This window comes from Eretmochelys imbricata, chromosome 21, assembly GCF_965152235.1.
Source record: "Eretmochelys imbricata isolate rEreImb1 chromosome 21, rEreImb1.hap1, whole genome shotgun sequence".
In the NCBI taxonomy this organism is placed as follows: Eukaryota; Metazoa; Chordata; order Testudines; family Cheloniidae; genus Eretmochelys; species Eretmochelys imbricata.
In genome coordinates, this window is record NC_135592.1 from 13,143,052 (window position 1) to 13,163,093 (window position 20,042).

Sequence of the window (20,042 nt, forward strand, 5' to 3'; positions counted from 1 at the left end):
GCAGGTATTTTGTGGGTTACTCCTAGGTTATGTCTACACTAGCAGCACTATGATGGTATAACTACACTGGTAGATTATACCAGCAAAGCTCTCTTAGTGAGGATGCAGTTTATAACAGCAGAACTGCCCTTTTGCTAGTATAGCTTATTCCAGCCCCCTTGAGGAAAATAATTTATATCAGCAAGAATTCAGTTTGCCAGTATAACTGTGTCTACACTAGGGGCTTTTGCCAGCACAGCTATGATGGTAACAAATCACTCCTCATCAAATCCCTGACCAGCACAGCTATGCCATCAAGATTTTGTTGTGTAGACATGACCTCAGATTAACATTTTGGGACAGATGCTTTTGTCTCAATTTTCAAAGTTCCTGAGATTCTGTATGTCTATAAAATTGCATATTAGAAATGTGTTAAAAACAGAGCCAACTGTCTTGGACAGGGCTGAAGACCTTTTAACACCTACTCATCTGAGGCCCAAGCACACTAGCCTGGATGAAGAACATCTAGACTGCCATATACCTTTATCTTCACTATGATTCTGTGAACGCCAGGCAAGACTAGTGTGGCAGCTGTGTAGCAGCACTCACTAATGCCAGTGGGAGGAGAGGTAGATACGCTGGAGGGTAGGGATAGGATACAGAGGGACCTAGACAAATTAGAGGATTGGGCCAAAAGAAATCTGATGAGGTTCAACAAGGACAAGTGCAGAGTCCTGCACTTAGGATGGAAGAATCCCATGCACCGCGACAGACTAGGGACCGAATGGCTAGGCAGCAGTCCTGCAGAAAAGGACCTATGGGTTACAGTGGATGAGAAGCTGGATATGAGTCAACAGTGTGCCCTTGTTGCCAAGAAGGCTAACATCATTTTGGGCTGTATAAGTAAGGGCACTGCTAGCAGATCAAGGGACGTGATCATTCCCCTCTATTTGAGATTAGTGAGGCCTCATCTGGAGTACTGCGTCCAGTTTTGGGCCCCACACCACAAGAAGGACGTGGGAAAATTGGAAAGCATCCCGCGGAGGGCAACAAAAATGATTAGAGGAGAGGCTGAGGGAACTGGGATTGTTTAGTCTGCAGAAGAATGAGGGGGAATTTGATAGCTGCTTTCAACTACCTGAAAGGTGGTTCCAAAGAGGATGGATCTCAACTGTTCTCAGTGGTACCAGATGACAGAACGAGGAGTAATGGTCTCAAGTTACAGTGCGGGAGGTTTAGATTGGATATTAGTGAAAAAGTTTTTCCTAGGAGGGTGGTGAAGCACTGGAATGGGTTACCTAGGGATGTGGTGGAATCTCCTTCCTTTGAGGTTTTTAAGGTCAGGCTTGACAAAGCCCTGGCTGGGATGATTTAGCTGGGGATTGGTCCTGCTTTGAGCAGGGGTTGGGACTAGATGACCTCCGGAGGTCCCTTCCAACCCTGATATTCTATGAATGCAGGATCGGGTTCCCACGTGCTCCATCTTGCTTTTCACTTTTAAGTGGTCATTACACTGCACCTGCACTGTGCATGATCAAACAGATATCAATAGGCCACTGAACACCTTTCAGGGAGTAACTGCTTCCATTAACAACGACTGAACCAATGACAAAGGCTCTTTCGCCTCATTATCCTGAGCCATGCAATTCATTTCTTCCTCTCCCAAGCCTACCTTTTGCATGTTCTTAGGCTCCCCTTAGATGCTTTCATGAGGAAAAGCGAAATACAATTCTTATAATCAATGAGACTTGTAGGAGTTGATTCATATTGTTGTTCCTATACTTGAGGATCTGTCTAAGAGCAGTTTTTGGGAGATGGTGAAGTGAAAGACCAAAAGGATAAATACCACATCCTAAGGTACAACCAGACTCAGAATGGCAACAAGACTCACTGGGATGATAAATCATTCCTTCAGCCTGGGATATTCAAAGGTGCCTAATTGAGTTGAGTGCTTACTTCCTTTAATTTCAATGGAAGGAGTTCCCTTAGCCTTCACTGAAAAGCCTAGTTCTATTAGATCCAAGCTCCTCCTCAAAAAAAGGTCCAAAGGGGAAGGTCTTTAGTTGGTATTTTTCATCAGCACAGGATTTGGAAAGAGTGATCGAAATATGAACTCAGGATTTGTCCAATGGAATAGTCACAGTATTATTCTCCTGAATAAGAATTACTATGGGTTTTTGGGTACTCAAATGTGCCATAAATAATTAAAATAGATCCCAGGCAATTTAACCACTGTGTGACTATAACCCATTTTGCAAGTTATAGTAAAAAAAAAAAAAAAGTTTCCTTTTCATGGAGTCTAATGGGCCATTTTAGTGTGAAAGAAAATGTAGTGCTCAGGAAGAATTCCTGTTAGACAGCTCTAGATGCTACTGACCCAGTGACCAGGCCGAGATACTGTGAGTTCCCTTATACCTCCTTGGCTGCTTGCACCTCACTCCTGACCCAAAGGGGCCATCTCTAAGTGTGAAAGGAGAGCTCAACATCATTGCCCACTGAAATCCTTGCCCTTGCTGCTGAAATTGCCAGTGAGGGCCAGTTAGGGCTATTTAGTGTCAAATGTGGTTGTAGTTTGTTATATGGACACCTGTCGAAGCTGGACTAAGACCCTATTGATTTCATAGGTCATGCTTAAAGATTTGTCAGAGGGGTGAGAATGTCATGGATACCGTAACTTCTTTGTTTCTCAATGATTTCAATGTGGGAAGGCTCTAGGTGGGTCACACCCCATTGGTCCAGAGGGGAGGTAGCGTCAGAGAGTAAGCCAGCCCCACACTCACCGCACAGCAGGGGTATGGCCAGATATTTGAGTGAGAGGCACTGTGGCCTGACACAGAGTTGCAGCAACACTCACTGCTGCCCACGCCTGGAGTGAGTGAGTACAGGTCGGGCTCACACTCAACTCCCAGACCCAGACCCATGGGACAAGAGCTGCTGTCATCTGGGGCGAGTGTGGTCAGGCTCACTCTCTCTCCAGCACGACCTCCCCTCCCATTCAGGCCGTCCCCTTTCACCATGCCAGGATTAGTGTTTAGTGCCAGGGCAGAGGGTGCTGCTGTGGGTGGTCATGGCAAGGAGGCAGGAGCAGAGGAGAAGGATGCTGGCCTATGATTATAGCAAGGTACAGCTGAATTTCATTTGTCACAGAATTTTTTAATCAATCAGCACAAAATCCTTGACTTTTACTAAATTTATTGTGACTACTCTGATTTTTGATAAAAATGCAGTGACAAATCTAAAACCTTAGTCATGGTGAACAGCCAAGATTAAAAAAAATTAAAAAATTCTCTCATCTTGGTGGCTTTTTTGATTTGTTCTGTAGAAAAAGGAGGTCACATTTGCAAAAAAAAGTTAAAATAAGGGTTTATACAGTATTTTAAATCCTTACCTTATGTATCTGAAGATCCAGTACCTGTTTCCACAAAAGCAGAAATCATTGTAAATTTGTTAGTACTCTGGATCTCAGTTGCGAGGTTTCAGTTCCTGCTTCCATATCTGTGGAAACCTACATTGGATCATCAAAAGTCAAGGTAAAGGTTTAAAATATAGCTTTAGACAACTCCAAGGTACACAAAACAAGTCTTATCCCTGCCTTATAGTTTTTACAGCAACCTTTTCAACCAAAAGAATTTAGATAACAGCCAAACATAAGACCATATAAAGAAAAGGAGGACTCGTGGCACCTTAGAGACTAACCAATTTATTTGAGCATAAGCTTTCGTGAGCTACAGCTCACTTCATCCGATGAAGCTGTAGCTCACGAAAGCTTATGCTCAAATAAATTGGTTAGTCTCTAAGGTGCCACGAGTCCTCCTTTTCTTTTTGTGAATACAAACTAACACGGCTGCTACTCTGAAATAAGACCATATGTTGTCAATGTCAGCTGCTAACTGCTTGCTAAGCTAAGGCCTTGTCTATGCACGGAAATTGACTGGAATATTTATTGTGGAATAAGCACAGTGATTAGTCCAGCATCAAGTGACTTACTCCAGAAGAGTGTGTCCACATGGGGAGCTATTTCAGAACAGCTTATTCCAGTCAATCCCCTGTGTAGACAAGACCTAAGTGACAATTTCCCAAGCCAACTGAAGAATTAAAACCCACTTAACATTTAAAAAGTTGACGGCAGCATGGCCAACCAGTTTGAGCACAAGGACTCCTCACTTCAATCATAGCTCTGCCACTGGCCACCTGTGACCTTAAGCAAGTTACATCACCACTTTACCTCTGGCAAACGCTTTGTATGGTTGTGATTTGATTTGTCCCCATACACAAGCACTGATAACAGGAATACTCAGAGCTCTAGGAACAACATTCTCTAAACAACATGAATGTGCATCTGTGTTCACTACTGGTTTAGATGAGGAAAAAAGTTTCCCCAACAAAGTTCTGCAGAGCGAAAATGGGAAAGTTTTTCTTTTAAAAACAAAACTCTGTAGTTTACAGCATGCTTGAAAACCCAAGAAAACAGGAGGCGAGCTTTTCAAGAGTGCTCGGTGTTGGCTTAACTCTATTTCCACAGAAGTCAAAGGGAGTTTTACCATTGACCTCAGTGGGAACAGAATTCGGCCAACAGAGTACTTCTGAAAGTCCCGCCCAGGAGTTTTCACTTAAGTTAAAGTCTAGGTTTTAAAAGGTTCACATTTGTCCCTTTAAAATTATTCTGAACTAGTTGGTGAACTATTGGTGTAACACATGGAAGACAAAAAATTCTGTCTAATCTATGGGTAAAGTTTTCAAAAGCATCTAAGTGCCTCAGGAGCCAAAGTCCCTATGTAACATTGGATTGAGGCCGCCTCCTGAGTCACTTAGGCACTTTTGAAAATTTTACCTTACACCAGTGATACTCAGACTGAGGCTTGCGAGCTGCAAGTAACTCTTTAATGGGTCTCCTGTGGCTCTTTGCAGCTTTTACTATGTTATTAACCAACTGTAGTTGATAAGATGATAATACTTGGTCAGTCATTTTGCAGTGAGAATACACACACACACACACACACACACGATATTTCCTGACATACTGTTTAAATATGAATACATAGTACCATAGTAAATGAAATAATGAATTCATACTACTATGGTGCTTTTGGGTAATGCTGATCACTAATTTGGCTCCTGAACCACTGAGGAGTGAGTATCACTGCCCTAGACTATTTTTTCATCTGGGCCAGCAGGAACTAGGATCACAGCCTGGGCTAAGAGAGACAAAGAAGAGCATCACAGCCTGGGCTAAGAGAGACAAAGAAGAGCATCTATGTTGCTCAATAGCAACTTCTTCCCAGTGTCACTGAGTGCCCCCCCCCAAAGAGGGGGGGAAATCCATCCAGTCCAAGTATTGTTGAGGCAATGAGATGAAGCTGTGGGCAAAGAACAGCTGCAACTGGGAAAATCCCCATGGATATAGAGGATCTAGTTTTAGATGCTAGAGTTCAGTAACATTCTAGAGCCAACTGCTTTCATGTGTTTTAGAGAGCTATATCTAGAAAAGCCGTACGTGTGTGGAATCAGCACAGTGCAGTCAGGGTAGCTTCCTGGTCATGCCAGGCCCTTCTAGTCTAGTTCAGTTTGAAATGAGAAAGACCAAAAGGCATTTATTAAGAAATATTTGACAGTTAGGAAGCATGCTGATACATCCATCCTCATTTCAAATGAATTTTAGTGTTGATGAACATATATGGGATTGACAGACACGGAGAATGAAGTCTTTCATTCATCCACGCAAGAGTGGCAGTTCAGGAAACACGTTAGTTTCCTTACATTGCCCCACCAACGTGCCTCAACCCTGACAGAGTGGTGATCTTTTAGGGCCAAAAGGAAAGTTCATTTTCAATTCCTTCTCCACTGAAATTGACAAGGAGTTCATAGCACTGAATGGAGACTCATTTCACATATGCTGACCTGGGCTAAGTTTAAATAACTGACTAAGAGCAATTCCTCGGCCACAATGAGCTAGAGACCTCATCACCACCCACAATACAATAGCCCATTGTATGAGGACTTAGGAGTCCTGAAGCACTATCAAATCCAGATCTTCACAATAGCTTTTGGAAGCACTAGGCCATGGGAGGATAGGTGTTTCACACACCAGAGGTCCACCTGGCACCCTAAATCTAGTCAAGTAGAAGAACAATTTAGGGTAGTCATGTCTAGGTTTGATGTGATTCAAATGTGTGACCTGGAGATTAGAAAGAAGGTGCAGCCTAAACATGAAATACCTAAAAGCTCATTTGTTGCACACTGCAGAACCCACAAGGAAATAACCATTACAAGGTTGCTTCCAAGACTAGACATCATTGTCACGTGCTGCAGAGATACTGCCCTGAACAGGACAGCACATGTATCTCTTAGTATTAATTTAGATAATGCTGCCTACATGCTAGATACTTTAGTCATCATCATTAAATAGTCAAAGAATCACACTGAGAATGCAGCAACTCTGAACCAAAGTTAAAATCTGAAGCCAGACTGATCTTCAGTTCAGGATGTAAAACTAACATGAATGTAACTGATTCTCCAGTCAAGTTTATTTTTTGGATTTAAGTAACATATCACTTGGGTAAGCACTTCACTGGAGGCAATACAAGGACTAGCCAGTGAAAGGAATCCAGACTGTTTCCCATATAATTAGTTCTCTGTTCCTGCTTGAGATGCCCTGACTTAATCAGAACGACATCAATTAATATCCAAACATCTCAGGTCCCTCATACAGGGCCCAAGCTCCCATTAAAATAGTCAATGGAAAGACTCCTTTATGCTCAAAATGAAGTTAGATTAGATCCTCTTTGGTTTATGGTTTCCTGGAGTGAGAGCTGAATAGTATCTTATCAAGTGAGCAATAACACAGTTCAAGTGAATGCCTGGCAGACTCCTTCAGTTACGATGTAGTCGGCCTAAAACATTCCTGTCTTCTCAAAATATTTGTCCAAACTACTCACAGTCTGAAAACCACTGTACATACTGTTTTTTTCAGTTCTCTGGGACAGTGTCTCTCCAAGATCTAATTTCTTGCCATTTTGCAATAAAATGTTAGTTGTATAGCGTTAAGTGTTACACAAATCTTACTGTGAACGTTAGCAGCTGTTCAGGTTTAAGAGCAGACTGAACTTTTTTTTTTTTAAACTTATTTACAACACAGCTGCAGCAGATAAAGAGCACAGTTCCAAAGAAACATGGGTGTGAATTCAAATAGCCAATTCCCCTCTTGTTTGGCTAGAATCAGTTTACACGGCAGTGCAGTTAAATGGTTCATCTTATAAATCCATTTTCCCATTAAACTTGTTTACCTGAAGTTCCACTAGCCAAATTAATTCAACGAATAAGCACTGTTAACCTTTAAAATTATTAATTTTAACAAAAGTGTGAAGTTACCTGGCACGTTAAGGCGTCCCTCTAACCAATCCAGAGGGGCTGAACAATCCTGTGAAGAAATAACTCACTATTACAGAACTGCCATTAGAGAATCACCCTGCGCCACACGCCAACACTAATTAAAATCACTGGGGTATAAGTATCTGATAATACAGGGAGAGGAGAAATAATCTCTTAATTAAGGAGATTCATACTGATGTTGAATACAGCTAGAGACCTCTTATGGATTAGCCTCCAGGGGTATCACATTGCGTTTGCAGGAAGTTGAAGTTCCAGCTTCTCACATCAAAAGGACATCAAAATCTGACAGTAAATGCCAGATCGCTGATCCACCCACCCAGATTGCCTGTCTCCATTATCCATCTTCTTGAAGATGTCCCAATTATTTGGATTATATGAATAAAACTCCATCACCCTGTCTGGGATTGATAATCCAGGCATGTCAATGCTGAAAATGTTCAATCACACCTCTGATTCATAGTACTACTACAGGCCCAAAGTCAACATACCTTTTATAAATGGAATTAAAATTATTGTACCAAATTTAAGATTTAGATGGCATATCTGAGCAAGGTGGGAGAAGAAACACTGAGTAAAAATGTCTTATTTCGGACTACGATGAATACACAAGCTCCATATGAAGTTGGAGTTTTCTAGTTATTACATATCTAGAACAGCTCCAGACCATTTGGGTTATGCAGCTTAATCCTACACTTACACCAGCATACCACAAACAGAGGAGCATCTTTGTTGAACCACTGGCCAGTCGTCAGTGTACCAATATACACAAACACACACTCCCCATGCCACCGTTAGCCCATTGGGGGCCCTAAGCAGGAATATTTCCCACCCCGTCACAACATATACTAAAAATTAATAGGGGGCCCCTTGAGCTGCTTGAAACCCCAAGCAGTTGCTTAGTCTGCTTATGCCTAGTGCCAGCTCCACATACACACGCACACAAATTAAGTAGCACTGTGGGTTAAGTTAGTGTTTTCATTCAAGCATTAGGTGAAGGATAAGAGGTAGGTCTATGCTGCAAAAAGACCCATGATAGCAAGTCTCAGAGCTTGGGTCTACAGACCTGGGTTCACACTACAGGGCATGCACATTCCCCCTCGGACACTGAAACCCATCACCCCCACCAGGCTTCAGAGGCCAAGCTCTAGGTTAAACAGAAACAGCCACGCTGCTATTTTTAGCCCTGTAGCAAAAGCCCCAGTCTGCAGACCTGGGCTCCAGAACTCATTGCCACAGGTTTTATTTTTGAGGTGTAGACATACACTACGTTGCCAGAAAACTGGAGGTTTTATTCATGAGACCAGTGTCTTGCACCTCCAGTAGCTAGAGGTGCTTTGCAGCCTTTAACATGAACTCCCAGGACCAAACTAAAAAGTAGCATTGAGTGGTACTGAAGAGTACAGTCCAGTCCCCAAAGATTGGTGGTCATGGCTCTTTGATCTGGAGTGAACACGTTAGTAAAAATTAGTAGGTATCCTCAGGGATGGAGGATAAACAAAAAAAAAAGCCACTTAAATCAATAAAACCTTCTCCCTATAAATCACAATTCAGTTTGACCTTTAAAACCCCCTTACCTGTTTATAAGAGATTTATACAGCTGTTTGCCACGGGAACGGACACCTTGCAGAACAAAATCATGGCATCCTTTGTTGATAAGGACCTGTTGCCTAGCAATCATCCTGCATGGATGAAGGACAGGACTAGGGTTCTTTATCCACAGTAGATTACGATTTCAAGGCAACCAGAGCAAGCTCGCATCTCAAGGTGTCTTCATCTGCATGTCACACAGCGACTAGTTAATTCTAACAAAGACTGGCAAATATAACACGAGAGGTTTCTGAAGCCAACGATGCAGCAGTGTTAGCTTCCTCTTGAGCTCTGGTGTTGTCAAATGCCCCGAAGTCTCCTGCAGCAAACCCGGAGTTGTACTCCTGTACTGGAACAGCCTTCCAAAGCTCAGGAGCCCCCGTACAGGATAATGCAGGAACTACAGCATACAATTTTTTCAAAGGTGCCTCCATATTTTCCTCTCAATCTGTACTACAAACTGAGGTGACTGCAAACAAATGTGCAGTCGTACCTATGAAACGATCAGGGTGCATGCACATCCGAGGCGTGTGGAACATTTGCTTCAAAACCGGCCAAAATAAGGCACTGATACCAATGCAAACGTTTTAATTACAAACGCTAGCTCTCTGGAATTCTTCATCCATTCAGAACTAAACCCATCACTGCATAACTCTGGTGACAAGCCCCTGGAGATGGAGGAGCTCCTCAAAGTGTGTCAGGAAAGGTTTTATTAACATTTAACACTTTTTAATGAGACTCATTTTTCTTTTCTTTTGGCAATTTGGTGCAAAGGTTTACGTGCATGATTCAAAGCAATTTCAAACTTTTTCTTCAAATTAAAAAAAAAAATCAAAACTAAAGCCAAACAAGTTGGGTGAACAAAATAAATCAGAAACTTAAAATTCAGGAACTCCAGCTCTTCAAACCAGCGAAGCCCCAGACTTGCACACTGTTCTGAGGCTTTTATGGTGTTTTCCCTGCTTCTTGCATGCCCGCATCAGCACCGTTTCCTCGTAAAGTTGAGGAGTTAGCAGCAAATGACCCCCTTCATTGCAATCAAAGGGAGGTGCCACAGCAACACAATGAACTAGATTCTTCAGATCTGATACAACAGGCTGGTCAATATGAAAGTGATGGTCTCCCTGCTTCTTGCTCAAGACCCACAACTATCAGATCAACAACTGAGCAGCAGCAGCAAGTACCCCTTAGCTGCAAACAAAGGGGTCAAAGGTTTGTCGTCAATTCACTTCCAGGCAGAAAAACATTTTCCTCAAAAGAAACAATTTATTTAGAATGAAACAAAATCAGCTCAACTGTGAGCGCATGTTTGAGTGACAGCTACTTTTAAGCTGTGTGAGCCATAAAAAGGGTATTCCTTTACTTTTCCAGAAATCTTGTGTACACAGCACAAAGCAAAGAGGTCATTTTTCCACTTTAAAACACGGGCATTGGCATCACAATAGCAGATACACAACTTTTTTTTTTAAGCTGCCATTTTAGTAAAATGCACAAATACTAAACAGATAAGCTTTCTTCCACCAAGAGGCCCATGTAAATTCCACACGAGCAACAACTTCTCTTCGCAAAGGTCCATTAGAGCTTGGAATCCCATGTTATCTTCCACAGTCCGCCAGCTTTGCTTGCAGGAGGAAAGAAAAGGTAAACATTTGTACTGAAACAACAACAGGTTTTCCCCTCCCCACACTATACATATGAACATAAAGAACTACAAGGCCTTTCTAAGTATTCTACTTGGACTTGGAAAAGCACCAATACCACCCACCGGCACAAAACCTTGAAATGAAGTCACTTTCTATGTATAGATGCATAACAAGTAGTGCAGGTTTTTTGGACTGCTGTTAAACCAGGTTTACAGGATTGAAGATATACAGGATTGAAGATATTCAACAGGTTTCTAACAGGTAACGCAACATGTCAAAAATCAGCCACGAGGAAAACCAACTGAATGGTTTATAATTCACTTGATTTTCCTCAAAGGACATTTCCTGAAGGCAACTTCTCAACAAAAACATGAAATGTAGTGTTACAAGTTGATATCTTCTCATTTTGCTGTATAATTCCAACAGCAGGATGCAACTCCATTATTGTAGCAAAGAGGTCAAATCAAGGATGCCACCTAATAAACAAAACTTAAGATGTTACTATTCAAGTAGTATTTCTAATCCATCATTTTCATACAATTAGAACTGCATGGAATTAAATTCATTTAACATTTTCAAAACGATACGGTTTGCTTTGCTTAAGTCTACACAAAGACTACTTTTATATCAAGTTTAATGATTCATTGGAGTCGCTGTCCTTGGTTTTTATTTGTAGAAAGTCATTAAGAATGGGAGGCAGGGGGAAAGAATCCCAAATCCTCTAGTTACATGGCAATGATTTCTTCAAGTCTGGCTTCTTTTCATAGCAGGCTCTTAGCAGGCTCCCGATAAGCACTGCTGTCAACACTGAATTGGGAAAGGATGTCCCCAGCAGCCTTCACTCAAAACCTCAGAAATCTTTAGACCCTCACCCCCCATTTTGTTCTCCACTCCCCACTAATACTCAAGGCCCTACACACCACAGCTAACATCAGCTAGATGGTTCCTTAAGCTACACAAAGAACTTGTGTTCTCTCTTCTCTGCCCTCCATAGGAGGCTGCCTCCAAAATACCTTCAACCACTATTGGCAAGAAGAGACCTCTAACTGAACTCATACTTCTTTAAAAAGGTTTAAGACCTATTTGTCTGTGTTGCGTGTACTTCTCGTCTCTCCTCTGCGATCCTTGCAAGGGTGACATCACTGTCTAAACCACAGGAGTCTATACCTTGCAATAGTTTGAGGTAGCCTTGAGATTCACACCACAGCTGCCAGCAAACAGACTGTACACTAGATTCAAGCAAACAAAGCCATTGGCTAACAGCCAAGAGAGTTGTATAAAGTTTGCGATTTGTAAAAATCGCAAATATTAACAAAAAGTATGAGTCACTTGAGGTTCTTTCCCCAAAGCATAAAGCACACTATGAAATGATGATTCAGGAAAGGGACATCCCTTTTCCACACTAATTCAGTACATTGTAACTAATGAAATATAGGAACATCAGCTGCACACAGCATTAGAAGAGATACTGAGCTCTTACTAGAGCCACATAATGACAAATATAACCAGAAAATGTAACTCTGCTACATCTGTTTTGCTCTATACAGAAGTGGCATTAAATTTGGACTTCTGCTAGCGATCAGCCCCGGCAAAGGAGGTTTAAGTGGACAGTTACTCCAATGCTGTGCGCTTCTATAGCATAAGGGAAAATACAGCCTAAAGAGCTGTATTAGAATCGATGCAGCCTGTGGCTAAGTGCTGGGTCAAAATGTTACCAGTTACTTGTTTTGACTTTATGTATCCATAAAGGGTGTTCAAATCCTTGTTTGCAAAACAGAACAGCAAATAAATCAGATTTAACAGAAGCAGATACCTCATTAAATAAGAAACCAAGAAACCTGGAGTTTGAAGTACAGTCTTGTCTAATCCATATTAATATTCAGTATAGCACATCTCAAGCTCAGAGGCCAGAGATAACAAACATGACTGCATAATTTTCAAGGAAAAAGGACAGTGCATCTAGATTGCTCTTTCCTGGGAGGACTTCCCTAAGTGTTAGTTGTCAGAGATTTGCTGATAAGCGTACTTTGACACCAAGTTTTGTTGGTTTCTTTAAAAAAAAAACACCCCCCCCCACTAACAGGTGTTTTGTTGCATCTGACAGTAACAAACACTGCTCTTGGCAAGTTTAAATATTGAATACAAACAAGCTTACTGCTAGTATTTTACATTTTTGAATTCCCAGTGGTAAAGTTGGATAGGTGATCTTTAAAACCCTAAGAGTAATTAGCCCAGTACTTTAAAGTGATTCTAACTTCCTCCTGTATCACAAATACAATGAGGAAACTCACTGTAAATGCAACAAATGCTTAAAATACAGTGAAATAGGCAACACAGCATCTGTGATGAATTACATGATAATATGCAACATAGACACCTGCTAAATCAAACATTGTTTATCACAAGTGGTGAATATGCTGTATTACCTAAAACATATGGAGCATCCTTTATGTAATTGGTGCCATTTCCAAAAATATCACAGTTTTCATTGTTAATAGCAAGACAAACAGCTGCATTCTGCCTTCTATAAGCCTATTACGTTCATGCTGAAGGACAATCCAGAAGTCCTGGAGTATTAAATGAGGTTTGTAATTTTAGTTTAGAAAAAAGTAAGGAGTAGCTAAACTAGTTTTAGTCAGTAGAGAACAATGAACACACTACAGGGTCTGAGTAAGAAGACAGTGTCACTTTTACACAGCCACATTTCAAAAACCATAGTATAAACCTAGGCAAAAAAAGTGAAAGATCATGTTCTTGTTTCTACAAAGAGGTTTGTACAGTGTAAATAAGTATATTCATATTTACACTTCATCTGGGGACTAGCTAAGTTGGGGGCTTTAAAATGTTTTGATATCTGGTTTTTTTCTAGGTTTTATCATGATAATAAGGGAAAAAAGCATAGAGAAAAATGAAATGAACTAGGTTGGCTGAACAAGGTGAACTGCTTTTTCAACATTTTGGAGAACTTTTAATATTCTGCCAAGATGATAAAAAACACTGCAGTCCCTATGACTACGAAACCTCACGTAAGGCCCACTGTACAGTATCTAAAAGAAGTCCTCAGAAGACAGACAGCAGTTTCTTTCTATTAACAAAGAGATAAAATGGTGATGAAAACTTTACATAGTTTAATTTTCACAGAATTAAAAGCCCTCTCTGAAAAAGCATACTTGTTTGGAGTCTGCATTGTGGAATCCACTGTACCTGCAACTCTGAAAAAGGCAGTAAAAACAACAACAAAAACCCATCAAATGATTAGCTGTTCTTAAAGCACCTACTTGTTTCTTGCATACAATAGTAAGTACAAGACATTCAAGGTTTGTGACAAAGTCCTCACCTATTTACCAAAATGCTGTTACTGCTACAAACCCAAAGTGCACATATGGGATACAATGGAACTCAGAACAGCAGGAACACGCCTGTTAAAAGCACACCTTCTGGGCATGCATTTCTGTGGACTGGCTGAAATCCTCAAATCAATACCTACTAAGGAATTCAATGTTCGAGCTCCAGTGTACCACAAGATGAGGTGCTAGTCACCTAAAAGAAATCAACCTTGAGTCAGTCAACTCAAAGTGAAACCATTCAGGTTCCTGATAAAGGACTTATTTAACTTAGGGCTACTGGTCTAAGGCCTTCGCAGAATTTCAAAGACTCAGAATGAGTCGATGCCAGTCCACTATCTGGTCTGTTTAAACGACTTAGTGCTTTAAATCTGGTCTTTTAAGTTTGTAATTCTAGAGGAGTTTTTAAACCTGCTTTTAAAAAAAAAAAATCAAATGAAAAAAGAACAAAAGTTAAAATTAAAAAAAAGTGGGAATTTTTCATTTTTAGTTGAAGCAGGCTTAACCTCCCTGCTACCCTCACTGATAAGGGATCCTCAAAATATCCTACTCAGGCTAAAGGCTAAACCTCCTTGGCTTCTAACTATAGAAAAAGGTAGTTACAGAAAAACAGGCGGGGAAAATTGGCTACAAATAAAGATCTAATTAAAAATAATCGTGGGGCTTGCTAAGGCTGTATCCCATAGCACCTGGCACACACTGGAAGGGCTGTGTGGAGGAGAAATAGGCAGGGTTGGGTACAGAAAACACAAGGGCTTTAGGATGCACCACGGACAATGATCATGACCAGATAGTCGTCCTCTGATTTGGCCAGGGCCTTGGCTGTGGAGTCCAGGAACTGCTGGGAGAAGTCGCAGGGTGGGAAGGCGTGCAGGACCCCGCTGTTCTCCTTGTCTTTGTTGCCCCCCACAGGGAGGCTGATCACTCCGGCAGCCTGCTTTTGCTTTAGATAGGACACGAGGTTCCTGAGCGGCCTCTGTGTGGAGGTGGTGGCAGCATCACTGGCCCCAGATGAGGAGCGGTTGTCCGAGGTGCCAGGCACAGCCAAGAGGATGGCATAACCATTGGGCCCTGCCACTTTAATACGACGGGTGACCTCATCCAGCTTGGGCTGGTCCAGGCGGAGTCGCTGGGTGATCTTGAGCTGGGCTACTTTACCACCAGTTGCTCCCTCCACCAGGAGGCTGCTAGCTACACTGAGGTCCCCCTGAAGCAGGTGCATGTTGGACGGGAAGTTGCTATTCTTCAACAGGAGCATCCCCTGCCAAGCCAGGCATAGTTTGGGGGACCCGCCAGCCTGTGACGTTCCATCTTGCTGCTGCTGCTTCTGGGGTGGAGGTTTAAGCCGGGACCCTCCACCACTGCCCCCTTCCGTGGTACGCTCGTCCTTTTTGGCTGGGCTCTTGCATTCCTGGGCAGCAGCTGCTGTGGAGGTGCGGTGCTTCCTCTCTCTTTCAGCAGAGTTTTTGCGGTCACGCTTTTCATTCGGACCTCTTTCAAGACTGCCCCTGCGTGGCTCCCGGATAGGTGACGGCCGCTCCAGCAGGAGCAAACGGGAGGATAAGCGTTCTGTGTCGCTAGCGTAGCGCTCCCTGCTCCCACCAAGGTCGGGACTGCGATCTTGGGGAGAGGCCGTGGCCAAACAATGTCGCTTACGGGACACAGATGAACGCTCGCTATCTGGAGAGCGGTCTAAGTGCCGGCCACCGTCCTCTGCCAATCTTCGCTTCCTGGGTTGGTCCCTGCTGCTGCTGCCACCGCCCAGCTCCCTCTCTCCTCGGTCCCGCTCCAGGGACCAGCCATCCCGCCGGCGCTCCAGACTTTCCAGTGGGTCGTAGGCAGCTGCTCGATTGCTCCTGTCCCGTACAGGAGGTGGTGGTGGCACCCACTCTGCCTCAGGATAGAGATCTCTGTCGCGGTCTCTATAGAGCAGTGGTGGTGTCCTGTCCCGTGCCCCCCGAAGTGGGTCTGGGGGAGCTCCACGGTGAGCCCCAAAGGCAGCTGCCTCTGCTACTAGCTCATAGTGGGCAGGTGGTGGTAGGGTTAGTGGCTGCAAGTAGGGTTGCTGGTAGCGATGCTCAGTGTCAGCAAAGTCCACTCGGAGGCGCCGGTCTGGCCCACCCAAAGGGAAGCCACGCATATGGGCACAAGCGGCCTGTGCTGCGTCCAGGCTCTCATACTGGATGTAAGCCCATGAGTCACCTTTACGATAGTCAATAGTGCGAATGGTGCCAAAACGGTCAAACTCCCTCGCCAGAGCAGCCAGTGGCACCCAGGGCCCAAGGCCACCCACCCAAAGCCTGGTGGTAGGAGTGGCTTTGCCATAACCAATTTTGATAGGGTTGCGCAGCAGCACCTTTCCAGACATGGCTAGCTTGGCCCGGTGTGCCATGTCCAGATTCTCAAATTTGAGGAAGCCATAGGTGCTGGTCTGGCCACGACCCGGACGCTTGATGTCCACTTCTGTAATGACCCCGAAGCGGTCAAAGGCCCGGCGCAGGTCCGACTCGCTCACCGTGATGTCCAGGTTGCCCAGGAACAAAGTGCGGTTGGCTCTCTGATCATCCTCAGGACTGATCTCCTCCTCGCCAGCAACGCCAGCACCTCCCCCTCCTCCTCGGAAGCCCCCAGCCGCTGCCACTCCAGCCACTCGCTCCAGCCCATAGGCTGGCCGCACACGGGTATCATAGAAAGCCCCGTAGTCCCGCTCCCTCTCCAGCTCCCGAGGCAGGGGAGGTGGCGGGGGCAGGCGGCCCAGAGCGAGTTGCTGTAGCCGGTAGTCCCTGTAGCCCAGGCCCCCTCCTCCACCCGCCGGCGACAGCGCCCTCTGGGTGGCTCCGGCCGGGGGGTGCCTGACAGCGGCGGCCGCGGCAGCCGCCACGCCCACGGCCGCGGCCCCGTAGGGCGAATGGGAATCCTTGTCCAGCAGGGCCGGGGAGCGGCTGCTGCGGCGCCGGCTGCTGCCCCCGACGTAGACGGCTTCGATCTTGAGCGGCCGGTCGTAGAGCACCAGGCGGCCGCGGGCGTGCTTGGCGGCGCGGGCGTCCTCCGGCCGGCGGAAGTTGACGAAAGCCACCCGCTCGTCGCTGGCGCCGGTGCCCGGCGGGAGGCGGCTGATCTTGACGCTCACGTCGCCGAAGCGCTTGAACTCGTGGAAAAGCCCGTCCTCCACCGCCTCGTCGCTCAGCGCCGAGCCCAGCTCGCTGATCTTCAGCGTCTTGTACTCGCCGCTCCCGCCGCCCGCCCCGGCCGCCTCCGACGAGGAGGAGGAGGGGGCCGGCGGCGCCCGGGACTCACCCCCGCCGCCCCGGCTGCCGCCGCCGCCGCCGCCGCTGCGGGACGACTCCGCGTTCTTGCTGCCGCTGTAGCCGTGGCGGCCGCCGCCGGAGCTGGCCGCCGCCGCCCCCGACTCGTACTCGCGGCTGCCGCCCCGGCTGGCCTTGTCCAGGTGCAGGCCCCGCCGGCTGCTGCTGCTGCTGCTCTCGCCGGAGCCGCCCGCCGCTTTCCCCCCGTTGCTGCCGCCCGCGCCGGAGCCGCCGGGCTTCTTGCTGCTGCGCTCGGCCCGGGCCGAAGACGAGGAGGAGGCCGAGTCCTCGCCGCCGCCGCCCCGGGACCGTTTGGCCTTGGCCGGGGAGCGCTCCTTGCCCTTCATGGCGGCAAGCAGCTCCGGGACGGGTTCCCTGACTAACCGCCGCGCTCACACACCCGCCGCCATCTTGGACCCCGCCGCGGAAATGGGCCCTGCCCACCTCGCCCCCATTGGGCAGTTAAATCATCACCTGCCCCCCTCATTGGAGAGTGAGTCTGTCAGCGATCAGCGGCCCGGGCGTTCCCAAGGTTCGCCAGCGGAAGGCCCACCCTGCCGCAGCACGCTGAGGTGGTGATTGGCGGGGAGGTCTGTCTCTCGTTGCCGATTCTCGCGCTCTCGGGGCTCCCTGGCGGACGGCCCACCTCGAAGGCCCTTATTGGACAGCTGTGGAATCGCAGCGTTCTGATTAGACCGTGTATCTGTCAATCCTAACGTTTCTCGCGCTCTCGCTGCCCGACTCTTTCACGCGTCTCGGTCAGGTGGCAGAGTCTCTTTTCTATGATTGGTGGAGCTATCTGACATTTCTAACGGTTCTACTTGTGCCACCGACATCCCGCCCCGCCATTTCCCATTGGTCAGAGACCCTTCACCCTTAACATTTAATTAGATGAGGGTTCCTTCAATCTTAACGATTCGTCGCGAGCCACCGTGATCCCGCCCCCCCCGCTCTCATTGGTCACGGGAAGGCTTTCCCTAGCGATATGGTAGGATGCAGTCCACGTCTCTCCCGGCTCAGCGCGGGTCGCAGCTTGTCCCGCCCCAAGGTCATCATTGGTCGGTTGAAATCTTCCCTCGCCATCTGATTGGATGGGAAAGACTAGCCCGCCCCACGGATAGGCTGTGGGAGATGTCAGTCACGCTGGGGCTGGCAGTCAGGAAGAGGCGCGCACGCACGTGTTGCTTGCTGTGCCCGGCCCTGCCGGCCGCCTCATGCCCGCTGCCGGCGCTGGAGCAGGGCGGGGCGGGGCGGGAACTGGGTGTCTGCCTCCCACCCCCAGCCCCAAGCACGGTTCGAGATTTTCACATTTTTCCCCCAATCAGACGAAAAGTCAAAATTTCGAAAACGTTCCCTAGCCGGGGAGAGCTCAGGATCGGGCCCGGTGATCCGGGGGAGGGGGAGAGGTCAGGATCGGGCCCGGTGATCCGGTCGAGGGGGGAAACTCAGGAGCGGGCCCGGTAATCCGGGGAGAGCTCAGGATCGGGCCCGGTGATCCGTGGGAGGGGGAAAGTTTAGGACTGGGAAATCCAGAAGAAATCCTGGCACCAGGTGCAGTAATGTGCGAGATCCTGGGATCAGGCCCAGTCAGTAATCTAGGAAAAAGAAGATCATGTTTAATAATTGACGGGGGAGGGGTGCAGGATCCATCTGATAATATGGGGGGGAAACCCAAATTCGGTTCCGATAATCCTTGGGAACACCTGGGCTCAGGTCCAATGATCTGGGGACAAAATGCGTTTGGGTCCTATAATTCAGTGATAGCCCAGGACTGGGTCTGATAATATGGAGGGGGGGATGGGAAACAGGATCGGTCTGATAATCTGAGGAAAACATTTGGATTGGATCCAATAATACATCCATATTGGGTTTGATAATCTGCGAAAAAACCCAGATCACGTTCCTGTACTCTGGGGGAAAAATCCCAGATTGGTTTGATAATTTGTGGGGGGGAAAAACCAATTGAGAAAAGGGGATCAGGTCTATCAACATATTTCTAATCTGACCTTTTCATTTGCATGAATTAACTAAAATTTTGAAATAAAATATCCCTTCGAACTAGTAAAATGATATTTTTGTTTTGCAGACATCCAAACCGATCATTTTGAGAATTGCCCATTGTTTTTCATTCAAAATTTTTTAAAGTGGGAGATTTGTCAAACCTAATTTTTTTCCCACCAGTGGATTCAGTCCCTGCCCTGAAGGGCTAACAATAAACAAGCAAGATAGGGTGGGAAAAAAGTATACAAGCTCCAAGCAGATGAGTGGGAGCTGAGGCACAGAGCCCCTGATCCAAAGACCACTGAATTCAGTCAGAATTTCCACTAATTGAAGTTGAAATGGGTTTTGGATTACACCCAGGGAAATTAAGCAACTCATTCTAGGGCCCCATAGAGAGTCTGTAGCAGAGACAGGAGCCAAACTCTAGCTTTCAGCTCTATGCCTTAACCACAAAAGCACCATCCGTCTCTACTTTCCATGTCTCTGGAGAGCAGATACAATGAAATGAGTGAGGTTTTCTTTTTAAGGGCGCAAGATTCTAAGTGTCTTTTTAAAACCCCGATTGCCAAATCCTCTTCCTTCAAAGGGCATCGTCCTCCAAATGTGAGACGAGAGGCAGATCTGGATGAATGGGCTGATTTTCCTCCTCCTTTAATTGCTGCCTTTTTAAGGGATTGCAGCAGCTGGTTCCTCAACTCTCTTAAAAACATCACTAACCAGAGAGGGCAGTATTAACGGGGGATTATTAACTCAAGTAGCTTGCTACAGATATGCTCTCCCTTACTAAACTTTAT

General features: G+C 45.9%; 1 protein-coding gene across 1 annotated transcript; it reads right to left on the minus strand.

The window, feature by feature from the left end:
* Positions 1-10,197: 10,197 nt before the first annotated feature.
* Positions 10,198-17,648, minus strand: RBM15 (RNA binding motif protein 15). Its single transcript, XM_077839323.1, has one exon. It carries the CDS (start codon positions 17,592-17,594, stop codon positions 14,700-14,702), a length of 2,895 nt encoding a protein of 964 aa, XP_077695449.1. The 5' UTR covers positions 17,595-17,648; the 3' UTR covers positions 10,198-14,699.
* Between the last annotated feature and the right edge of the window lie 2,394 nt (positions 17,649-20,042).

Excerpts from the sequence above, each read along its gene's own strand:
- RBM15 (XM_077839323.1), bottom strand. The coding sequence starts at position 17,594 with ATGAAGGGCAAGGAGCGCTCCCCGGCCAAGGCCAAACGGTCCCGGGGC.